The 17,603-nt window shown below is 42.7% G+C and overlaps 2 protein-coding genes across 4 annotated transcripts in view; one reads left to right on the top strand and one right to left on the bottom strand.

Moving 5' to 3' along the window:
• Nucleotides 1–14,260, bottom strand: part of RPRD1B (regulation of nuclear pre-mRNA domain containing 1B) — a 65,251-nt gene extending 50,991 nt beyond the window's left edge. Inside the window, exons 1-2 of the mRNA XM_017859072.1 lie at nt 13,709–14,260; nt 6,323–6,452 (exon numbers count right to left, since the gene is read on the bottom strand). Coding sequence (XP_017714561.1) covers nt 6,323–6,452; nt 13,709–13,859 — 281 coding nt within the window. The 5' untranslated portion in view covers nt 13,860–14,260. The remainder of the gene's footprint in view (nt 1–6,322; nt 6,453–13,708) is intronic.
• Nucleotides 14,261–14,338: 78 nt separating this feature from the next.
• TTI1 (TELO2 interacting protein 1) overlaps nt 14,339–17,603 on the top strand; it is a 51,469-nt gene continuing 48,204 nt past the window's right edge. The window contains exon 1 of one of the 3 annotated variants that reach the window (XM_017859070.1): nt 14,339–14,403. The gene's annotated coding sequence lies outside the window, so the exon portion shown is untranslated. The remainder of the gene's footprint in view (nt 14,404–17,603) is intronic. The other 2 variants (XM_017859071.1, XM_017859069.1) reach the window with 2 other exon arrangements.

The following is a 17,603-nucleotide window of genomic DNA, read 5'->3' as shown; positions in this document are numbered from 1 at the left end:
AAAACATTTCTACTGCTAAGTTTAAAAGCTTAAAATATGACCCAATTACTTGATATTTGTGATAAAACACTTTTACTCCACCTTCAAAATATATCCAGAAATGAGTTACTTCTCATTTTTTCCTCTGCTATCAATCTGGCCCAAGGCACTATCATCTCTTGCCTGGACTACTATAGTAGCCTCATTACTGCTCTCCCCGCTTCCACCTTTGTCCTCTTACAACCTACTCTCGAGTTTTCAAAACATCATTTTAGCTGCTGTACTAAGGCAGATCACGTCACTCCTTTGTTCAAAATTGCCAACATTTCTTCCCAGTATCCCTCAGAATAAAAGTCCTTATAAAGACTCCAAGGCCTTTCCCAACCCAGCTGTTATTTCCCTGGCCTCATCTCCTACCCACTCTTCCCCACCCCCATCTTCCAACCTCCTGCCTCAACAGCTACCCTAGCACGGCCTCAGAGCCTTAGCACTAGAAGAGTTTGCTTTGCCTGGAACTACATTCCCCATGTGGCCACAAAGTTCAATCCCTCTACTCCTTCAGGCGTATGTTTAGTCACACCACCTTCAGCATGTCATTCCCTAATCTCCACCTTGAAAACGACACTCCCTGCCCCTACTCAATTTTTTTCCATACAACTTTTCTGGTATGCTGTATATTCAATAGTTTACTTTTTGTTTACATGCTTTCCATTTGAATGTAATTTCCACAGGGGTGGAGATTTGTCATTCTCTCCCATTGCTATATGCCCTTGAACAAGCACAATAAATATCTGTTAAATTGTAATCTTTTTCAAAAAAATGTATATGGGTTTCAGTAAGTTATATAGTTACTCAACTTTCAACAATCATCTTACTGTATCAAGGTCACGTCAGAAATCAACTAAGCACTCCTCGGCTCCATCAATGAAGGTTTACAGAATACAAAGAATAAGAAGGCCTGGGTCCTGACCTCTGGGGCTCGACTCAGCAACCCCTCAGACCTGTTTAGTCTCCTTTCCCTACCCGACCTGGAACTCTGCATTCCAGCAACAGCCACCTGTATGTATTTGCTACTCAGAATTTGTTCTCTCATGTGCATGTGCCTTTGTTCATGCTATCTCTTCTTCAAATGGAACCGCCAAAATCGAACAAGGCAAAGGGAAAGGAGTAATTCAGGTAGCTGAAGTATATGGGGGAATGTGGGGAAATAGCAGAAGAACCTGGAAGCCCTGAATGCCAATGCCATATTAAAGCATGTGGCCTGCAGGCAATGGGAGGTCCCTGATGTGATCAAATGTATAGCTTATAAAAATAAAGTCATTATAATTAATAAAACCAAATTGCAACTAATCAGAACTTAGTTAACGAACTAGCTGGTACTTTTAACATAAAATCTGTTTGCTGCAGATTCTCTATTCACTTAAAACAAGGAGAAACCATTATCATGAGAATAAATTCTTATCAAGGATTTAGTTAAAAAATAGGTGGGTATCACAATACACACACACCATCCACCATTCCTGGGGATACTTGGGACTCCATTCAGGCTAAGACTGGTTTTGTGTACAGTTTCAGGCACAATGGAAAATGATGTTCAAACCTGTCATAACCGCAAAACATTTTCAAAAGGCTTTTACTACTAAAGGCCAAAAAGGAGGGTTCCAGTTTAATTAGTGAATGTAACTAACCAGGACAGATATTTCCTTGAGCATTGTGGCAAATCAAGGTTTTGCTAGAGAAGTTTCAAAGTTATAAATAAAATATTCAAGAAATCTTTCCACTGATTAGGTTTTGAAGGAAGTAGCTCCAGTGAAATGGAAGTCACTTTGGCATCTGGAATCAGACACAACCAAGGTAATAAAGCCATTTTATAACAGAAAGAGCAGTATTTTCAGTATACTGTATACAGTATACAATAACTCCAATCTAAACTGAGAAATCTTTAAATAGAAAAAAAGACTAAACCATCTTTGCCATCAATCTATGAATAAAGTGGAAGATGGCAAATAATTACATACACAACTTAATATTACATTGAACACTTAGTATTTTAATTCTGATTAATTACAAATTCAATCCCTTCATTTTTCAATATAGATAGCAAAACTGACCTTTGAGAGTGAAAAATGTGTATGACACACACAAACAGAATTGCTGCTTGACGTGTCAACCGGACACCTGAGGTCCTGCTAAGCCAGCCTTGGGGGCCTTTTCTTCCTCTACAGTTCTATGGCACTTTTTTGGTACAACCACAGTAATTTGTACAACTCTGTCTTATCCCATGCACAGCAGGCCTACGTTAGGCCTACTAAGGGCAGGAATTCTAAGTATTCCCTATACTTCCAACAGTACCTCATGTAAAGATGGTTCAGAAAAGAGTTAACACAGAAGGTCAGACTGCCACCCTTAGGGAAGTGCTTGGCTAGCGTCTGGGAACTTGGGATTTCAGAGTGTCCCTACCATTTCCTAACTGGTAAGGGTGGTTTACTGGGCCTAAATTGTTTGTGCAAGCAATACAGTCCCTAATGAACACCTGATTTATTTCTGGGAGCCTAGAATTTTGGCAGAGGGTGTCTACACGACCAATCCGACAAAAACTCTGGGCATGGAGTCTTTAATGAGCTTTCTTGGTAGGTTACACGTCATACACATCACAACTCAGTGCTGGAGGAATTAAGTGTATTTGTGTAATTGCACTGAGAGGGGACTCAGAAGCTTACACCTAGAGCGCTCCAGTCTGCTGCAGGCACTGCATGCACATCACCCTCTGCTGCTGCTGCTTTGGATCCTTTAGCTGTAATGAATCACCGCCATGACTATGACTACATGATGAGTCCTGTGAGACCTTCTAGGGAATCACCAAACCTGGGAGTGGTCTTGGGGCCCACGACAATAAATAAACATCATGTGGGTAACTCCCAAATTTCAATAAATAAACATCATGTGGGTAACTCCCAAATTTATGTCCCCAGAAATCAATTCTCTACTGAGCTTGAGACTATTTTATCCACCTACCTATCTGGCATCACTCCTTGGAATATTCACTAGCCATCTCACACTCGGCCTGGCCAAAACAAAACTCATGATTTCCTCCACCAAATCTTTCCCCCAATCTTCACTTCAGTAAAGGGCACCATCAGTCATTCACTTATGTCAAAAGCTAGAAATCGTCTTCGATTTCTCTTTTCACTACTAGCTCCCACTCAACACCTATAAATCCTATCAGTTTCACACTGGAGAGGTGGGGATCCTCCCACGAATGACGCATTCAATAAATAGAAGCTATTAGTATCTTCCCATTGCTTCTGGGTCCTAGCCAATGTCACCTCTAGCCCGCACCACAGCAATATCCTCCAAACTCACGTCCCTGCCCCTCCCTTGGCCTTTACAATCCATCCCTCCACACTAAGCCACTTTTAAAGAGGGATCTTTTAAAAATGTATGTTGGAATATATCATTCCCCTGCTTAAAACTCTTCAATGACATCCCATCAGAAAAAAATCCTAACTCCCAAGTCTTACAGGGTGTACGTGACTGGTGCATGTCCACCTCTCAGACCTCATCTGGATGCCACTTTTCCTTTGCACACTATGTTCTAACCACACCAGCCTTCATTCTGTTTCTCTTAGCAAGCCAAGATTATTTCTGCCTTAAGTTTTTCTTAATAGCTGCTCCTGCTTCGCACGATTACCTCAAATGTCATTTCCTTAGAGGACTTCCTGAACCACACTGCCAGCGAGAGATCCTACTCTAGAACATCACTCCATTTTATTATGTCTGTATTATCCTGCTCTGAAAGTATCTTGCTCATTTACTTGTCTTCGCCTGCCTTGTTCATTGCTGCTCCCCCAGTGTCTGGATCCGTACTTGGCATATAGAAGGCACTCCAATACATATTGAATGAAAAATGACATGGACAGCTGTCTCCTCACTGGGAAGAAAACAAGGCACTTGTATGAAAAAAAAGTTTGCAGTCTGGTTAATTAAACTGCTATTCAAATCAAATCTACCCTATAAACTTGGCAGCTTTCTTGGACTTGGGAGTTCTTTTACTGTTTGTTGGGGATGGAGGTATCGTTTATCACAAAGATATCCCTCATCAATTTAGTCAATAGTAACAGGTCAACTATCTTTGTTCATCAACTGGCCACAAAAAAAGCATACAGAAAGTATTTGTTAATTAGGCTTCTCCTACTGTGGACAAGCTGCATCATGGCTGAAGCAGAGATGTTGGACTTTCTGTCCTAATAATGGGGTATAAGAAGGGAGATTGGAAACATGGGTATCCTGAATATAATATCCAAGCAGGATCTTAGAAGAACCAGAAGAAAGCAAACAGAAAGGAATTTGGGCTATTTTATTGAGAAGGACCAGGTTTATCTTCCCCACACTGCCACTGAATCTGCCAAGACATCTAAAACTTGGCTAGTTTTTAAGGTGTTCCCAAGTGAAAAGGAATTTTTAACCCTGGTATTGCCCACCCCCTTTTCCACCCCTTTCTATTTACTTTTTGGTTTCAGGACAGCTAAAGATTACAGATTGTTTGTCTGTTTGTAATTCAGAGACAGGGTCTTGCTGTGTTACCAAACCTGGAGTTCAGTGGTATAATTATAGCTCACTACAGCTTTTAACTCCTGGACTCAAGCAATCCTCCTGCCTTAGCCTCCCAAGTAGCTAGGACTACAGGTGCATACCACCACGCCTGGTTAATTTTTAAGAAGTTTTTTGTAGACACAGGGTCTTACTATGCTGCCCAGGCTGAAATTCATAAATAAAATTATTATGTTTACTATCCCTACAAGAAATCATTCCAGCCAATTCCCTAGACCAAACCTCTTCCATAATGAGTTAACATTAATTAACTCATTTAACAAATATTTACTGAATGCCTACTCTGTGTCAGGGCAGACCATACTGTTGCCCAGCTCCTGGGACACCATTTACGTGGAGGCTATATAAATGGTATTCCTTCAAGCTACATAACTAAGCAGCTCTGTGCCAGACACTTTACTAGGTGCCTGGAATATAGGAAAAAACATATGATCTAATGAATGAGCAAAGAATGTGGAAAAGGCATTGTACTACGTACTTTTAAACATATTGTCTGTCTTTACCCTCCCAACAACTCTTAGGAGATAAGTAGTATCCTCCCCCGTTAGCCAGTTAGGAAATTTGGGTTCAAAAGTTAAGTAACACATTCCAGGTCACTCACATAGTGTCTGAGGCAGAGCTACCATTAATTTCTAAGAAACTGTGAATTAAATCTCATCAAAGCAAGAAAATCTGTCTATTTCAGATAGCTCCTCCAGTAGTCTGTTCTAAGCTTATTCTGTTATGAAGATGCAGTATTTTTTCAAGGTAATAACACATTTTGCTACTTCAGTGTCCATGCTGATCAAAAGGTGATCCAGTTATGTAGCTGACCAACAAAACCATCTTTTCATCTCTACAAAGCTAGGTGTCATTTCTTTCTCTTGGATTTCTAATTTTATTCCTTCAAACTTTTCAAATCCTGCAATGAAAGCATGACTTCATTTCTCATTTAAGGCCTTTCACTATATTTTAGACCTAATAACAATTTATGTTTAACCTACTAGTCTCCCCATTCATGTTTCCCAATTCCTTTTACAAATATCTTTTATATATTTACCTATAAACATAATATTCTAACGAATGATAGTTTTTCTTTGCTTTTCCTGGGCACCTAATTTGAGCCTACAGAAAGCTTTTGTTTTCACATGAAGTAATTTATAAGACTTTTAATCCAATGTATGCTTTCTATGGTATTAGTTACGTGTGTGCCACTCCTCTCCACCACAAAACACAATAGCATCAGGCTTAATACAATATAGCCAGATCAAACACCTACTTTCCACACTAGTAATTACTATTACTGCAGTTACAGTAATGACTACTATTTTTAGTAAACTAGACATCTAGAAATCCAGAAGGAAATAAAAAGGAAGGCATTTGGCAATTAATCACTTACTATTACATTACTAAAATGTTCCCTTACTAGTTAGCTTTGTTTTTTAATCATAAGCTAATGAGACAATTCAACCAAACCAAGGAAAATATCATAACCAAGAAATAAATTCAAAAAATGAAAATGAATATATCTAGAAGAAAAGATATGCCAGGCTGAATCTCTTAAATGTATCAGAGTGTTTACATGTCTCGACAGTTCTTGAGGGCTCAACAAAACATAAAACCACAATTTGGCCTCCACAACTCTCTGTAAAGTAGGAAGTTGTCAATTTACAAAGGCTATCACAGAAAAAAAAAGAACAAAAAAGTGGAAAAGGTAACGAATTTAAAACAAATCCAAAAACAGACAACATACCTGGCAACATGAGAAAAAGCATCCACAAGGACAGATTCAAATTCTCTAGTGAATTCAGGTCCTTTCCTTTTACTGTTCTGGATGACATCATTTGCTAAATACAGAAAAGTAAGCTTTCTATTTGATTTGGCTGAAAAAAAGAAAAGAAAAGAATTTAACTTACACCAAAGAAATTCTCAATTCACAATTCTTTTGCTGGGCTGCTCCTAAAAAAAAACATTTAAGACAAGTATTTTCTACCTGGGGGGGTCAAGTAGATATGTTTAAAAAGACAACCTAAGGAATAGGTTTGGGAATACCGTTTTGGAAAAGAAAAAGAAAAACAATGGNGACAGGCCATTCCAGTTTAATTTCACTTCAGATCTTGAAATGTCCAAATTCTTCACTTGGAGGATAGAAAGGAAATCTCAGGACAAGTTTGTTGGCCTCAGTTAAAGAAAAGTACCTTATAGAAGAGCCATAAGAATGATGTGGCTTTCGGCTGGGCGCGGTGGCTCAAGCCTGTAATCCCAGCACTTTGGGAGGCCAAGACGGGCGGATCACGAGATCAGGAGATTGAGACCATCCTGGCTAACACAGTGAAACCCCGTCTCTACTAAAAAATACAAAAAAACTAGCCAGGCGAGGTGGCGGGCACCCGTAGTCCCAGCTACTTGGGAGGCTGAGGCAGGAGAATAGCATGAACCCGGGAGGCGGAGCTTGCAGTGAGCTGAGATCCGGCCACTGCACTCCAGCCTGGGCGACAGAGCAAGACTCCATCTCAAAAAAAAAACAAAAAAAAACAAAACAAAAAACAAAACAAAACAAAAAAAAAACTAAGGCTTTTATTTACTGCAAAAATGAGCAATTTCTAACTCACTTTTAATTATCAAATATTCCAGAATGAAAGACTGAGTTGGCCAGATGTGGTGGCTCATGCCTGTAATCTCAGCACTTTGGGAGGACGAGGTGGGTGGATCGTTTGAGGTCAGGAGTTTGAGACCAGCCTGGCCAATATGGTGAAACCCCACCTCTACTAAATATACAAAAATTAGCTGGGTGTGGTGGTGGGTGCCTGTAGTCCTAGCTGCTCTGGAGGCTGAGGCAGGAGAATCGCTTGAATCCAGGAGGTGGAGGTTGCAGTGAGCCGAGATTGTACCACTGCACTCCAGCGTGGGTGACAGAGCAAGACTCTGTCTCAAAAAAAAAAAAAAAGACTGAGTTAGGTTTCAATTTTAGAATGGTTTCACCAGGCATGGTGGCTCATGCCTGTCATCTCAGCACTTTTGGAGGCCGAGGTGGACGGATCACCTGAGGTCAGGAGTTCAAGACCAGTCTGACCAACATGGAGAAACCCCGTCTCTACTAAAAATACAAAATTTGCCTGGCATGGTGGCGCATGCCTGTAATCCCAGCTACTCAGGAGGCTAAGGCAGGAGAATCGCTTGAATCCAGGTGGTAGAGGTTTTGGTGAGCCTATATCATGCCATTGCACGCCAGCCTGGGCAACAAGAGCGAAACTCCATCTCAAAAAAAAAAAAGAAAAAAAAAGGTTTCTTGTAATTTTGCTCCTAAACTGAGAATTTCTCTGATACTCCAATAACCATAATCAATAATACAGAAGAATCTCTAGGTGCACCAATAGATATTAGCTCAAATACAAGTATACATCAACACTACATTCTTACTGAAAATTTACACACATGTGAAATCTAGATATGCAAAATTAGGGCTTTCACAAAAACCATAATTCTCTCTTATTTATATGAAATGTGGTTATTCGCTATTACTCTATATGTATCATATATTAAAGCATAAAAACCTCATGCAATATGTTTGAGTTACAGTTGCTTTGGGGAACATTACTGAATTTCCTGGCTTCTATGCACATAATTTCTCAACTATAAAGTTACATCACTACGATTTTTGGTCCCAGTTTTCTTTTAAAAGAAATAAATAAGAACATAATTAGATGTTTCAAAACACAGAGTTTTCTCCAGTGCTAAAGTACCTGAAAAACACAAGTTCTTTATTAATCTTAACACACCTGAGTAGTCCTTGCTCTATTTCTCTCTGAAACCAGTTTTTGAAATGTACAAATCATGTATATGTCTGACATAGCAGGCATAAGATCTGACATTTTAAAGCGTAGCTACAGGAGGCTGGGCACAGTGGCTCACGCCTGTAATTCCAGCACTTTGGGAGGCCGAGGCAGGTGGATCACCTGAGGTCAGAAGATCGAGACCATCCTGGCTAACACAGTGAAACCTTGTCTCTACTAAAAATACAAAAAATTAGCCAGGCATAGTGGTGAGCACCTGTAGTCCCAGCTACTCAGGAGGCTGAGGCAGGAGAATGGCGTGAACCTGGGAGGCAGAGCTTGCAGTGAGCCGAGATCATGCCACTGCACTCCAGCCTGGACGACAGAGTGAGACTCCGTTTCAAAAAAAAAAAAAAAAAAAAAAAAAATCAGCTGGGCGTAGTGCCAGGTGCCTGTAAACCCAGCAACTCGGGAAGCTGAGCTGGACAAATCACTTGAACCCGGGAGGCAGAGATTGCAGTGAGCCGAGATCGCGCCACTGTACACCTGAGTGACATAGTAAGAGACTCCATCTCAAAAAAAAAAAAAAGTAGCTACAGGAGAATAACCCAAGTTAAAAACAAGATTTTACAGGCATATTACAGTTCAAACTGATGAAACTGATGTCTTAAATGCTCATAAAATTAAATATGGATACCCTGAATTGTTTTAACCTTTTGGTAATAGCCTAATTTAGAAGGCCAACTGATAAGAATACTAGGAACCTGGCGCTTTCTTCAACTGTTCTAATTATTATTAAAAAGCAGAACGAAAGTGTCAGTAGTTACAATACCTACTGTTGCTACAAAGGTAGGATATGATTACGGCAAAACGCGCTTTTTTGCTAAAGCAAACCATGCTCGGCAAAGCTGATGTAAGTGAAACTACCACACCTGTAATCCCATGCAAGTTAGCAGATTCAAAAGCAAAAGAGAACTTCAACAATGCAAACTTCATTAAGTGGAGCTTTAAAACTCCATACATTTTATGTTAAAAAAACCTAGAATCCATATTGTAAAATGTCAATGTGGACATTCAAGACCTGATACACTTTTCAGTAGACAAACAAGGTATCTAAGGGCCTTGAGAGTCAAGGTTTTCACTGTTTACAATGCCAATTAATTTTCATCACCCTAGAACTTAACAATGGGGATTTATTTAGGATAAACTGTATCCCCCCATATTCAACATCCTCAACAGTCAACATAAGCACCATGTGTGTCAAAGTGATATGACAAAACCCTAGAGCTCCTGAGCACACAGTCACAATACACACAACACGCACACCCTCCATTCCAATCCTGGGGGACAACTCCCTTGTTCAGATGTCTTTCCTAGATGACAGAAACAGGTCCTTTCACCCACTACCCATGCCCACTCCAAACTGGTCAAACTGGTTGTTGAGTAAAATTTAAACAACTGGTTAATCAAAACTTTTTACTTGTTGGCTGGTTTTGGCATCTAGGGAAAGTCGTAAAGTAATTCTGGGATAAAAGTCCATTTACCTACACTCAGGCCAAGATACAAAACACCATTAAAAATACTCATTTAGGAGCACTTTACACCAAAACTATTCCATAAAGAAGGGGAGACATTCTACTTAGAACAGAGCTCAAGTGGGATAAATTAAGAATTATTCCTAGAAAATGGAAAGATAACACATCAGGAATAGAAGTATTTAAGCAAGAAAAAAAGTTAATTTTTGTAAATCTCATATATTTTGAAGGCAACTCAGAGACAGTCTGTGAGCATCTCAGCTAGGAAAAATGACTTCACCTTAGTAGAACCTACAGGGCTAATCAATCTAAACATTAGGGCACAGAATCCTTTTCCTTTAGTGTGGGGGCATTTTCAGTTCAAGAAAGCAGCCTGGATATTTGGAAGCTAGGTCTTGATGCTTGGAAGAGCATCTTTTTTTAACTCTGCACTGTCCAGTAAGTTAGCCACTAGCCACGTGTGGCTACTGGAACACCTGAATTGTAGCCGGTAAAAATTGGTGGCCGGGCGCGGTGTCTCAAGCCTGTAATCCCAGCACTTTGGGAGGCCAAGATGGGCGGATCACAAGGTCAGGAGATCGAGACCATCCTGGCTAACACGGTGAAATCCCGTCTCTACTAAAAAAATACAAAAAACTAGCCGGGTGGGGTGGCGGGCGCCTGTAGTCCCAGCTACGCGGGAGGCTGAGGCAGGAGAATGGCGTGAGCTTGGGAGGCGGAGTTTGCAGTGAGCTGAGATCTGGCCACTGCACTCCAGCCTGGGCGACAGATTGAGACTCTGTCTCAAAAAAAAAAAAAAAAAATTAATTTTCAATTCTATCTACTTAAACCTTTAGTTCCTTAGTCACACATTTTAAGTGCTCCATAGCCACATATGCCAAGTGGCTACCTGTTGGATGGCACAGATAGAAAACGTTGCTATTATCACAGAAGATTGTATTAGCGCTGTTTAGATCCTTTACGCTGTTATCATAGAAAGTTGTATTGGATAGCACTGTTTAGATCCTTTACTCAACCATGAATATTCTATCAGAGACCATTATTTAATTCCTATTTTTATTTCTTATTTTTATTTTTTTTGAGATGGAGTCTCACTCTGTCGCCCTGGCTGGAGTGCAGTGGCACGATCTTGGCTCACTGCAAGCTCCGCCTCCCGGGTTCCTGCCATTCTCCTGCCTCAGCCTCCCAAGTAGCTGGGACTACAGGCGCCCGCCACCATGCCCGGCTAATTTTTTGTATTTTAGTAGAGACGGGTTTTCACTGTGGTCTCGATCTCCTGACCTTGTGATCCGCCCGCCTCGGCCTCCCAAAGTGCTGGGATTACAGGCGTGAGCCACCACCCGCACCTGGCTTAATTCCTATTTTTAAACTATGTAACAGGCACCATGCTATTATCTTGTGGTATTACAAATAAACAAGAAGGTCTAGTTTCTTCCTCAAAACATAATCTAATGACAAAGATGTAACCAGTTCAAATGAACAGCTAGTAGAAACAAATCAAATGCTAAACTGGTATGACGGGGTGGAAGGCACTCATTAATTCTAATAAATGAAAGCACTACAGTATGGTTGGAGTCAGGTGACCACCTTCACTTATTAAATGCACTGAGGCACTGAGTACTTGAAAAAGAACACATTTTGGCATCAGGCAGCCCTGGGCTCATGTCCTAGCTATATGTCTCTGGACAAGGCACTTAATTTCTCTACACCTTTATCGTCTCATCTATAAAATGAGGATAATAATGCTGGCCTACTTGCAACATAAGGCTCTACCATATAAGATTAGGGATAACGGAGCTTCATACACAAATGTACTCTCTAATTTGCTTTTTTTCAGTAACTCAACTAGTGTGAGGTGAGGAATCAAGAAAGAGTCACAAAAGAAGTGACACCTGGCCGGGCACGGTGGCTCACGCCTGTAATACCAGCACTTTGGGAGGCCCAGGCGGGAGGATCACGAGGTCAGGAGATGAAGACCACCCTGGCTAACACGGTGAAACCCCTGTCTACTAAAAATATAAAAAATTAGCCGGGCATGGTGGCGGGCGCCTATAGTCCCAGCTACTCGGAAGGCTGAGGCAGGAGAACGGTGTGAACCCAGGAAGCGGAGCTCGCAGTGAGCCGAGATTGTGCCACTGCACTCCAGCACGGGCAACAGAGCGAGACCCCGTATATCCACTCGAGATGGACTTTAACTGCCTTTTGAGGTCCCACCCAATAGAATTCTGTACAGTGGCAATTCACATCTCAGCAGACTCTACAAATAATTTCTGAATGGCACAGTGGGGTACATGAAGAAAGCCCCATAAACTCCAGGCTCTACCTCTCCCCACAACTGCCCAAAAGGCTGCGGGGATCCCTATCTTAGTACAGTATGCAATATTTGGAGGGTCCCTGCTAAAGGGCTAGAACTGGGTCTCCTAAAAAAAATCACGGATTTTGGCGTTTGCCAGCCTGATGTAGTCTGAGCCTCATCAGTTCAAAACCCTTGAAAATACCACTTAGCCACTTCAGTTTCCTCGCCTGTAGAGCAGGACATCTGTGGTGTCCTCAACTCACCGATTGTAGAGAATGCTTGTAAAGCCACTTCCTTTGCTATAAAGGCCTACCACATATAGGGTGTCTGGAGCAGCTCTGAGCTTCATTTCTTCAGTCTTCCATTATGAAACTCATCAGGGAGTGCAGGTGCCCATCTTTCCCCACCAGACTGTAAGCAACTTGAAGAAAAAGACCATGCCTCACAGTGAGTAATCAAAAGTCTCATCTCACCATAATCTGTTGAACGCCTAGAGTGTGCCGACCCCGTGCTAAATGTTCACTTGGATTATCCTGTTTACTTCTCACCACGAGATGAGTCTCAATTTTTCCTCTTCTGCAAAGTTCCTACTTCATAGGGCTTCAATAATTTTTGTTTAATGGCAATGTATGTAAAGATATCAGTACTGCACTTCGCATGTAATAAAGACATAGTATCAGTTATCCATTTTGTAGATAAGAAAATGAAGGGACAGACAGGTTAAGTTGCTGGGGTCAGGAAGGCAGCAAAGTCAGACTTAAATTCTAGGCAGTTGGCAGAGACAACATGCTGTAAGTGTCCAAGCCAGTGCCTGGCACATAACAGACTGAGTTCAATGAATGTCTGTTAGAACTTGAGCAGGCCCTGAAATCAATGACAGCTGCATGAGAGGAGAGGAGAGGTAAGGTCTGGGTGGGGTGGCTCCTTAACCTAAGACGTGAGAGACGATCTACTTCACAGGGCTGTTCCAAGGACTGAGTGTGAGGATATATATACAAAGGTCTTAGGATAGTGACTGGTATAGAGTAAAGGCTTTGTAAGGGGTAGCAGTCCTTGCCTCTCTCTTACAGATGAGAAAACAGAGACACAGGGAGATGAAGAAACTCTCCCAATATTATTCAGCTGGCAAGTCGCTGAGCCAGCCAGCACTCAATCTGCGGAGTCTAACTCCGGAGCCCACTGGCTTTTACTCCAAATCCCCAGCACTGGGCCTGACATGCTAGGGCCAGTGCGGCGCTGAATGCAGCCGAGATAATAACAGCCACAAATGTCAGGCGGAAACTGAAGGGAAAATGGCTCGATGAACTCTAAGTCTGGACACCTGAGTCCCAGTCCGTGGAACCTCAGACAAGTATCTTAAACCTTCCCGGGCCTCAGTTTCCTTCTTCGAGAAATGGGGCTAACCTTGTCTCCCATCTCAGAAGCTCGATCAGGCCTGGAAAGCAAGGCTCAATGAAGAGGCTTAGAAGGGCCTAAGGAGGGTGGGCGAGAGGACAACCCGGGGACCGTCCAAGGGGTGGGGAGTTGGTGTTTACCTTTGCGGAGCTCGCGGTGCCACACGGAGACGATGGGTCCCGCGTGCTTCCGGTGGTGGATGAGCCACAGGGACAGGGTCTGCACGCTCTGCTGAGAGTTGCTCAGCTCCGAGAGCTTCTTCTCCAGCGCCGACTCAGAGAAGGAGGACATGGTGGCGGCAGTGAGGCCCGGCAGGGAGCGGCCTGGGCCGCCCAGTGCGGCGGGAAGAGCGACGGCACGAGGCCGGGGCCTCACCTGACAGGCTGCGGGACTTTTTACCGACTGACAGACGGCCAGGGGTGCAAGGAGGGGGAGGGGATGGGTCTCCGCAGTAACAGCCGCCCGCGCCGCCGCCACAAGATGGCCACCCGACCTCTCACCCTACCGCGAGAGCGGGGTCAAAGGGCAAGGGCCAGAGCAGTTGGGCACCGAGAGGCGTCGGAGCTCTAGAAAACCGTCCCTTTGAAGGCGACGGCCCGTCTGAACCTCGCGCAGACCACTTCGAAGGAGACAGAGCGAGGGAAGGAACGTAGTTCCCCGGGACCCCGGAAAGCGCTTTGACCGCTCAAGCCCGCACGCCGGCGCAGTGGATCTCGCCGGAACCCTTTTTCCCGCTCCCTCGGAACCTTTCTGGCGCGGTACGGCGCGCTACTTAGCGCGTCACTTCCGGCAAGGCAGAGGAGGCGGGAGAGTGAGGGAAAGGCTGGAAGACGAGGTAAGGGAAGAGTGGCGGGAACCAGAGGGAGCCCAACAGCTGGGACCCCGTAGAGGGGTATCCTGAGGGGACATTAAGGCTGAGAGATCATGATCTGGGTATGGGAGGGGGGTTTCCTTTCTAATCTGGCGGGCCCCAGGCCGCACCTTTCCTCCATACGTGTTCGGCTCTCTGGCTGTCCCCAAAAACACTTGGTTTTGATTCTTCCAAGCCACCCACGTGCCCTTTTCACGCCTCCAGGCCCAGGCGCTCGTTCTCTCTCCGAAAGTGACATCCCCTTTCTCACCTGGTGAGCTCCTACTCAGCCTTCCGGAGCACCTTTTAATGTCCGATTCTGACCTTTTAGTCTGTAACAGCGCCGTCATAAACACATTTGGGCTCTCAGCTCCTAAGTGGGTTCTCAGGGTGTTATTACATGCTGCTTTTGCCTTCTGGGGGTCCAGTTGACTTTTTCGAACTTAAGTGAGGTGTTAACTTTAGGGAAAAGGTGGAGGGAACTAACTTACCCTTCCCAATGTGTCTGCTGACCTCATGTTAAGACACGCTATTTGAGGCCTGGCGCAATGGCTCTTGCTTGTAATCCCAACCCTTTGGGAGGCCGAGGCGAGAGGATAGCTTTAGTACTGGAGTTCAAGACCATCCTGGGTAACATAGCGAAAATTAGCCAGGCATGGTGACGCTCACCTGTAGTTCCAGCTACGCGAGAGGATCCCTTGACCCCAGGAGTTAGAGCTTACAGTGAGCTGTGGTCGTGCCACTGTACTCCAGCCTGGGCAACGGAGCAAGACTCTTGTCTGAAACAAAACAAAACACTGTCTGAGACTCTAAACCTTGACCCTTTTTTTTTTTTTTTAAGTGTTTAAATCCCAGTTATCAAAGCAGCAGAGAAATGTCTTTCTTATTGCCACGGGGTTGATGGTAGGGAGTTAAGTTATAGACATAGGAGAGTTTTAAAATTTCGTGATCGTGGTATAACTTCCTAGTTGTGGGCAGACTCTAGTTTAGGAGACCTTCTTCTAATTGATGCCTGCTTTTGCTCTTATTGCACTGTATTGCAGTTCTTTGCTTACATGCTTTTACCCCTCCTCCAGACTAGAATCAAATCATAGCTAACACAGTGAGAGGTTACAATGTGCTAGACACAGTTCCCACACAGTAACTCATTTAATCCTCACAACAAAGCTATGAGATATTATATTATCTCCCTTTTGACAGCTTAGGAGAGGTTAAGAGAGATTAGGCTCAGAGAGGTTAAGTGACTTACCCAAGATCACTTTACTAAGATTTGAGGGAAGGGGCTGCAACTTAGCCATCTTTTTGGCTGCAGTTCCTGATGTATCAAGTGAGTTAGTGTAAAAGAGGTGAATAATCTAAAATCTTACAGTGAGTATCTAGTCATAACTGAGGGCTTTTGTGTCGAAATTTAGGTCTTCTTTCCATATTAGGTAACAGTGTCATATGCTGAGCACTTTTATATCAAGTCACTGTCTGTTAAGCAAATTACATACTTTTTAAATTTAATTCTTACATCAGTCTTAGGAGTTGAGATTATTATTACAATCACTATTTGGTAGACGAGAAAACATAAAGCATGGTTAAGTACCCTATGTACTTGGACATAGCTAGGAAATAGCAGAGGCAGGAGTCAACTTAGGTTTATCTTATATCTGATCCCAAATTCTTGATTCCTGAACCAATGGTTTATTCATTCATTCAGCAAATAATTTTTTACCACCTATGTCCAAAGCACTTCTTCTAAGCTAACAGACAAAATCCATGTCCTCAGGAACTTACTTTCTACTGAGAAAGATAGAAAAACAAACATGCAAGTTTAGAATAAATCAGAAAGTGGTAAGTAACTTCAATAAAAATCAAGAAGGTAAGGAGGATAAGGAATGTATATGTGTAGGTGGGTAGTCTTTTACTTATGCTTCTCAGAGAAGGCTTAATTGATAAGGTGACATTTGAGAGAACAAGCCATATGCCATGGTTCCAGGAAGAGGGAAAACCAAGTTTATACCATTTTTGGCATTTTGGAGGAACAGCAGAGAGGACAATAAAGCTGGAGTGATATCAACCAGAAGGGTGGCTGGAAATTAACTCAGAAAAGTAGAAAGGGACTGCATCACATGGGGACTTGCAGGCAATAATGTAGACTTAGATGTTACTCTGAATGAAACGAAGTCCATTGGGCAGTTTTGCATAAAGAAGGAGCATTGTGGCTATTAGGTAGAAAATAAGACAGTAAGGGTGCAAAGGTAGAAGCAGGAAGAACCAGTCTGGCAGCTGTTGTAGTAACGGTGAAAGGATAACTCAAACCAGGGTTGTATCCGTGGAAGTGCTAAGAAAGGGACAGTTCTGGGGATATTTTAGAGGAAGAGGTAACAGGATTTGCTGATAGATTGGATATGGGGTGTGAAAGACATATGAGAATTCAGATAGCTCCAAGGGTTTTGGCCTAAGCAACTATAAGAATAGAGCTTCCATTTACTGAATTACAGAAAAGAGTGGGTTTGGGGAGTAAGAGCAAGTGTTTGTATTTGGACATGTCCATTTGGAAATGCCTATCTGAGTATAGATGTCTAAGGGGCAGTTGGGTTTATGGGTCTAGAATTTAAGGAAGAGAGATCTGGGCTAGAGATAAAAATGCGAGAGTCGTAACAGGGAATAAGGTGTAAAAAGAGACTGAGTCCTAGGACACTTCAGTATACAGAGGTCTGAAAGATGAGGATGTTATGATTATGTGATTTTTCTTAAGCTTGTTAATAGCTTGTTAATATTAACTACTCTAATTGATTTTCAAAGATTGAGCCAGCCTTTCATCTCTGAAATATACCCCACTTTATCATGGGGGGTGTGTGTGTGGAGGGGGGGGGTGTGTGTGTGTGTGTATTCTACATACTGCTGAATTTCCTAATATTTTGTTTAGGATTTTTGCATCTATATTCATGAGAGACATTGGTCTATAGATTATTTAAATTTTTGTATTGCCTTTGGTTTGGCATCAGGATAATACTGGCTTCATAAAATGGATTGGAAAGTGTTTCTTCTTTTTCTGAAAGAGTATGTGAAGAATTGGTGTGAATTCTTCGTTAAATGTTTAGTGGAATTCTCCAATGAAACCATCTTGGCTTGGAGATTCCCTCCTTCACTCCCCGCTTCCCTCCATCCCTCCCTTCTTCTTCCTCCCTCCCTCCCTT

The sequence above is a fragment of the Rhinopithecus bieti genome, unplaced genomic scaffold, assembly GCF_001698545.2.
Source record: "Rhinopithecus bieti isolate Rb0 unplaced genomic scaffold, ASM169854v2 scaffold_38981, whole genome shotgun sequence".
Taxonomy (NCBI): domain Eukaryota; kingdom Metazoa; phylum Chordata; class Mammalia; order Primates; family Cercopithecidae; genus Rhinopithecus; species Rhinopithecus bieti.
Note: the sequence above shows the minus strand (reverse complement) of the source record. Positions and strands in the feature narration are given on the sequence as shown.